The sequence below is a fragment of the Crocodylus porosus genome, unplaced genomic scaffold (genome assembly GCF_001723895.1).
Source record: "Crocodylus porosus isolate Cpor-Errol unplaced genomic scaffold, CroPor_comp1, whole genome shotgun sequence".
Classification (NCBI taxonomy): domain Eukaryota; kingdom Metazoa; phylum Chordata; order Crocodylia; family Crocodylidae; genus Crocodylus; species Crocodylus porosus.
In genome coordinates, this window is record NW_017728932.1 from 18,010,898 (window position 1) to 18,017,412 (window position 6,515).

Here is a 6,515-nt window from a genome sequence, read left to right on the forward strand (position 1 = left end):
TTAGCTTGTGCATTGAGGATCGCTCCCTTGAGGAGCAACCACTTTTCTTGAACTCCCCTCTCCCTGGGGTCGTGGTCCCTGAGGGCCTGACCGACAAGCCCCCTGAGCTTGTCAAAGTTGGCTTTTCTGAAGTCAAGGACTTCTGTGTTGCTGACTGACTTGCCAGCTTTACAGCGGATGGTGAAGGTGATCAGCTCGTGGTCACTGTCACCCAGCTTCCCACCGATCACTAGGTCGCCGATTAGGTCATCCCCTATAGCCAATACCAGGTCGAGCAGCGCTTTGCCTCTTGTTGGCCCATAGACTTCTTGAGTCAGGTGTGTCCCCCACAGATTTTAACCCAGAGGGTCTCCAGTCATCCACCCTGGTCACCAAGATCAGCTCGCAGGGATGCGTAGCTTTCCTTAACATGGAGAGCTACACCCCCACCCCTTTTATCTACATGGTCCCTCCTGTACAGGGCACAGCTGTCTATACCCGTGGTCCAGTCATGGGTGGAGTCCCACCAGGTCTCCGTTATCTCAGTGACATCATAATTATTTGCATTAAGCAGGAGGACATGCCCATTGTGTGTTTAACAATACAGCTAAGTTACAGGCGTGTGTGTCTTTAACAATTCAGTATTGTGTGTTTGTGTACACACAAATACACAGTCACTGCATTTACATAGTGAAGTATACACACACAATGTATTTGCTTTATGATGCATACAACATGTATTCGCATCGTTACACATACACAGTACACTAAACACCCTCACCCCTAGTGTATTTGCATCATTAACCATACAGTGGAACGAGTCAAATAAATTATATGGGTTTAACAATGCAAATACAAGGGGGGGGGCAGTGTATTGAACAATGCAGTACAAAGACAGTGATTGTGTGTATTTGCACTGCTGTTCCTTTGTCACACACGGGGCATGGGGCTGTATCTCTTCGTGGAAATGCACACCCAAGTCATTTGTCTTGTTACACACACTGGTATTTCCATTGGCTCGTACACTACCTGTTTGCATGGTTTTACACACACCCCCGCGGGCGCGCAAGCACCCCCACAGTATCGTAGAAGCAGGGTTAGAAGGCTCCCCTACTCCCACCCCTTGCCAGTGGCAGGATCATCCATAGTGAAATCAGCCTACACAAATCCATAATCTAAAATCATTTTCGGTAAGACTGCCGTCAACACCAACACAACACCCAAACCTGTCACAGGTGAAGTAGGGGAACCATGGCAGCCAACATCCTGACCCTATAAAACATTGTTAATATAGAGTCAGAATATCCCAGGTACAAGGCCACTTATTAAACACACATCCTCCATATTAGTCCTGTTAAACTATTTGTGTTTGAATTGTGTATGCCAACACTGTTTTGGGGTGGGGGGGGTCACATGCGTATGCTTATCAGAAAAAAGAGGGAGGGGAAGCCTATTTAACAATTGCCTCTTTCCCCTGCCGCCCCATCCCAAGTTTCCACCGCAGTAGTTCAGGTATACAGTGCTGCAAGATCCCCTCCCTACCTTCCCCTCCTCCCCGCAATCATTTGGGAGGCGAGATGCAATGATGGGCTGTGGAGAGGGGGAAAACTGGCAGGTAGGAGCATCTGGGAGTTTTTTGGGAGGCAGAGGGGGAATAAGAAAAGAGCTGTATCCAACTCAGTAAACAAGAAATAAAGTTTAAAAAAAGCAGCACAGCTGCCTCTTTATTGATACGGTTTTGACAGGCATGTTGATAGTGGCTAACTACCCAAAGGCCTGGAGTAGACTGTATTGCGGCAAAGCCAACCTGACAGCCCCCTGGCTTGGGTCAGTTGCGGCAACAGCTCTGCTCAGTCTCCTGTCTGGGCACAGAGCACATGGCCGTGCTGGACATCAGCCCCGGCTCTGCCTGTCTGCAGCATGGCTTGAGCGTCCATGGGTTTTGTGACCAACAATGAGAAGGAACAGGTTGTGTTTGCCAGGAGTCTTTGGTCTGTGCGTTCATGGGCTTTGTGACCTGACCTGACCACTACCCCCGCCCCCCTGAACCAGCCAAGCACTATGATTCATAGAGACTAACGCAGGAACTGCTAAATCTCATTTCTTTGCTGCCAGCATAAAATTTACAGTGGGACAAGGTAAAGAAGGCATAATAGACTTCACGTCAGGCTCTGAGCTGCTTATAGCAAAAGCCAAGAACGGCCACCTCACTGTGGTAAGTGGACCATCAGGCTTTCCACCACACTTGTGCTCCCCCTCTTCTCACTTGCAGGCGCAGGACTGTTCGGTGTCATGTGTAACTGCCTTAAGCAGCTGGATTCAGAACAGCTACATCACATTCATTGGTTCCATCTGAGCTACAGCACATTGTGGGGCGGGGGAGGGAGGTATACGGTTGCTGTAGGAAGGTGACTGTCCCCCCAATCAAGCTGTCCTTATGATATAATAGTTCTGTCACTTTGCTTCTGTGTGAGAGGTCTGCGACACCACCTGACCCACGAGGTGCGTGTTGTGCTCCTGCAGTGGCAGAACCTGCAGCGTGCTCCTTTAGGCCGCTTCCAGTTGTGCAGCAGCTGGTCCCGGAAGCCCTGTAGCCGAGGCCTTCGCTGTTCCTTATGGGAAGGGGGCATCAGTTTGTTCTGAGTAGGGCCCTACAGCTTGCACCCACAGCGCTGAAACTGAATACGTGACATCCTGCCTTACGTGCAAGGCTCACAGGCCTCTTGAATAACTGGCTCAAGAGGGGAGTAACTCTTGCTCCCACTGCACTTTCAACTACTAACCGGAGTCCTTTTGTTTGTGCCCCCCATCACCTCAGGTTGCTCCACGTTTGAATTCTCGATGATGGAATTTCCCACCACAAGAAGGAGCCGTTTGGTTTCATCAGGCAAATGGCAGCTTCTGCTCTTGGCTGGACATGATTCTTTGCAGGCTTTTCATTTTTGTTTTCTTCTTAACCTTCACCGCTACCAAAGAGCCACAATTAAACAAAAACCAAAAGTAAACAACAGCAACAAAATCACACAGTCCCAAACCCGCACATCTGCTTCTTGCCTCAGCACATCTGCAAGTACCAAGGAAACAGACATCTCCTGCCTTTTCCCCGAGTGGCCGCTGCCCGGATCAGTTTGTTTCTGCAGCTGGACTCTGCGGTGCCGTGAACCAGGCTGGGGGGAAGGACAGTGTTGCCTTCAGCAGTTTTCTGGTCTGTTAGCATTGCTAGGCAACCACCGAGGTGATGCCAAACTGTATTCAGAAAGAATGTTTTATGAAGAGCTTTGCTCCGAAACCATTTGATGCTTATTAAGAATATTAAACCATACTGTGTACCAGGGGTGGAATGTAACTGTTTCAGAGCTGTCTGAACACTGCACTACACAAAGCAGCAGCACTTGTAGGGTTTGGGGGTTTTTTGGGTAGGGGCGTTTCCATAAGGAAGGAAGACGCCACTCAAGCCAGCTGCTTCCCCCACCCCCCATGCCTCCCGTCCCCCTCAGGTTTCCTGCATCTCCCTTTCAGGCACCCTGTCTGGCACCATACGCTGGTTATTCTCTTTCTTCGGCCCTCCCAAACAACACAGCACTAATGATCTGCCCCACGAGATTCCACAGCCTCCGCCCCCAAGGTAGCATGCCTGGTTGGGAGAGGGGGGGCAGGGAATGAAAGAGCGTGCACACGGAAGCACATTGCTTGCTCCAGCTGAAGTACACGCACGCTTGCTTTAGTTCCAATTGTGACGGTCTCGGGCTTGGCTGCCGCTCCATTACACCCTTCACCACACCCCGCACCATCCTGTTTCTAGGAATGAGCCAGCAGCACCTTACGTGCCCACTCGAGCTGCCAGACAGTCCTGACAGGGCCTGGACACTTCCCACTTAGATCTGGACCTGTTGTGGCCAAGTCAGAAGAGACTATTTATTTAGGGCCCCCTTGCCAATCCTGCATTCCTACCAACCGAATCTTGGCCAAGCTTTAAGGAACCTTCTCCTTCGTTAAGGACAGCTAAAGGCCCAGCAACAGCATTATCTTGCCAGCAAACGTATACCAGCTGCACGTTGTAAAATACTCACACGTTACATTGGGGGATGGAGAAGAGACACACAAGCCAACAATAGGATTTTCATTTTTTTTTAATACAAACAGAAGTGTTTAAAAGTGCCTCTTATTATGACCCGCTGTACATGAAATAATGGCACTAAACTGCCACAGTTCCAGCTTACAAAGTGAAAATTGTCGCTTTACTTGTAGACCTCCTGCACTCTTTTTTGGGGAAATGCAAAGTCCTTTATCGTGACACACAAGAGCGTGACAAACACTAAGCCCAAACGCACTGCTACTTACCTGGAACGAACTCAGGCAAATTCCAACTCCCGCCCCGCCCTGCCCCACCAATGTGGTCTCTAGGTATCGAAACACTGCATTGGTCAGGAATCCCATATACGCTGTAGTGTATATACTATATAATGCTGTGTACATCATATTATCTCAAATATATGCTAAATAAATACATTTTTTTTCTAACAAAAATTCGGTCTGTTTTACTACGTGACAAGCTACAAGTTTGTGATCCTGTGGCGCTGCACCTTTGAAACCACGTGCAGCGCTCGTGCCTAGCTCCAACTGACTGCACGCAGGGGTAACTCGTCATGCTATTGCGGTGATGCCTAAGAGAGGCAGGCGTCGCTGTGAAAGGTCAAGGTACTGTAAGCCTCCCTTAATTGCGCAGAAGTGCTGTTCGCCTTCAGCAGGCAAAGGACAAGCCGAACGGTCCGGAAAACTTCAAGAACAAAAGCTGGTTTTAGCCTTTGGCTTCTCTTATTCTTCCTTATGTTTCTCTGGGCATACTTTAAAATCCATTTTTCATAAAATGTAAGGTAGTTCAACGAAAATAGGAAAGGATACCTTGAGAAAAGCAGTCAGAATCGTAGAAGAGTAGGTCTAGAGGTCATCTACTCCAGCCCCCTGCCTGAAGCAGGATCGGCCCTATCCAAACCATGCACATGCAATTTTAACCTATTAGTTAAGCTAGGCAGTCAACCCCGTCTCACACCCGCAAGGCACAGGCCCCTAACCTGCCACAGGTAAAAGCATCAAGGCAACTGCGGCCAGGGGTCTGCTGCTTAAAGGGTTGCTAAAATACGCTCAGGAGATCCAAGGAAGAGGGCCGTGTCCTCTGCTAGAGGAAGGCTAACCTCCCAATCCCACTGAAGCCATTTAGTGTGAAGAGAGGCGTGCAGGCGAAATGGCGACACTAACCCAACTATTTAACCAGTCTGCTGGCAGGAGGGAGCCCCGCACTTGGTCTCGGCTCCCAGGACCGTTCATCATCAAATGCAAAAAAAAGGATGAAATCAAAATAGTATTTGGCATTTTTAATTTAGGTTTGTTTTATTTAAGTTTAATGTTAATTCCATGCTGTGTTTCAGTAAGAACAATACAGATTCTGTATCTGTGGCTCCAGTCAGATATCCAGTAGTACAAATTAGCACAGAGAGCAATACTACTTACACATGGTATTTAAATCAAATGGTACACGCCGAACTAGGTCTCTCAAAAGGTGTACAACCGAGAGAAAGTTACCAGTATGGCTGTAGATCAACACAGCCCTACGCTTCAAAAATCACAAGCCAAAAAAGTATTTCCTTAATAACCTCAATCCACTCGTGAAAAAGGAACTGATAAGGGCCTTGGGGAGGAGGGCAGCTACTCCAAGTGCCCGCACCCCAAGGACGCCACCCGTGTGCTCTACGCCACCATGCTGATGAGTGGGCACTGTGCCTGGGAGGTCACAGGCCCTGCTTTTCCCCAGGGCAAAGGAGAAGCCTGAACACATGTTCCCTGGTTGGCAGGTGGAACAGTCCCAGGAGCAGCGTCTGTCCTTGGTGCTGGGCCGTGTCTGCCACAACTCAACGGGACGGGCACGCAGCACAGCTCACGGGCTCACGCTGACTGCTCACGCGTCGCCGTGCTAGTCACTCCCCACTTCTGCTCCACAGGTTCCCATCAACGCCTCCAATGCCCTGAGTCTGGCTCACCAGCTGCACGTGGACATGGCCAAAACTGCCAACTTCTCCAACATGATGGATAGCATCTACATGGTCCAGACAAGTGAGAAATTCATTGGCTAGGCTGACCGCACAAAGCAGGCGATTCTCCCTCCTGTGCTCCCCGCTAAGGTGCGGGCAGTCCTGAGGGGTGAGCATGAGGGGAAGGGGGCCCATCCCACACTCAGATCACAAGCTACAGCCTCAGCACCAGTGCCCAACACGTGGCTGTGGTCGGGCCCTCCTCTTGCTCTTGTGGGGCTGGGAACTGGGCAGAACAGGGGCTGCGGGAGGGACTGGGGAGAGGGAGAGGGAACAGTGCAGGGCTGTAGGTCAGGACTGAGGTCTCTTTCAAGGGGAGAGCGGTCCTGGCCACAGGTCACAAGAAGCTGAGGGTTGGGACTGGGGGGCATTGACAGAAGTGGCGTCTTTGTGCAGGATGAGTCCAGGACTGGGGTAGCGCTGGTCTCTGCTGGGTACAAGCGGGGGCTG

At 50.2% G+C, this 6,515-nt stretch overlaps 1 protein-coding gene and 1 long non-coding RNA gene across 3 annotated transcripts in view; one reads left to right on the forward strand and one right to left on the reverse strand.

The window, feature by feature from the left end:
* Positions 1-3,313, forward strand: part of MYO1C (myosin IC) — an 85,405-nt gene extending 82,092 nt beyond the window's left edge. For both annotated transcript variants that reach the window (XM_019545879.1, XM_019545880.1), the window contains exons 31-32: positions 2,095-2,194; positions 2,798-3,313. In XM_019545879.1, coding sequence (XP_019401424.1) covers positions 2,095-2,194; positions 2,798-2,824 — 127 coding nt within the window. In that variant the 3' untranslated portion in view covers positions 2,825-3,313. The remainder of the gene's footprint in view (positions 1-2,094; positions 2,195-2,797) is intronic.
* A 799-nt stretch (positions 3,314-4,112) lies between these two features.
* Positions 4,113-6,515, reverse strand: part of LOC109317280 — a 3,741-nt gene continuing 1,338 nt past the window's right edge. Inside the window, exon 2 of the long non-coding RNA XR_002103016.1 lies at positions 4,113-4,756. This is a non-coding gene — a long non-coding RNA (uncharacterized LOC109317280). The remainder of the gene's footprint in view (positions 4,757-6,515) is intronic.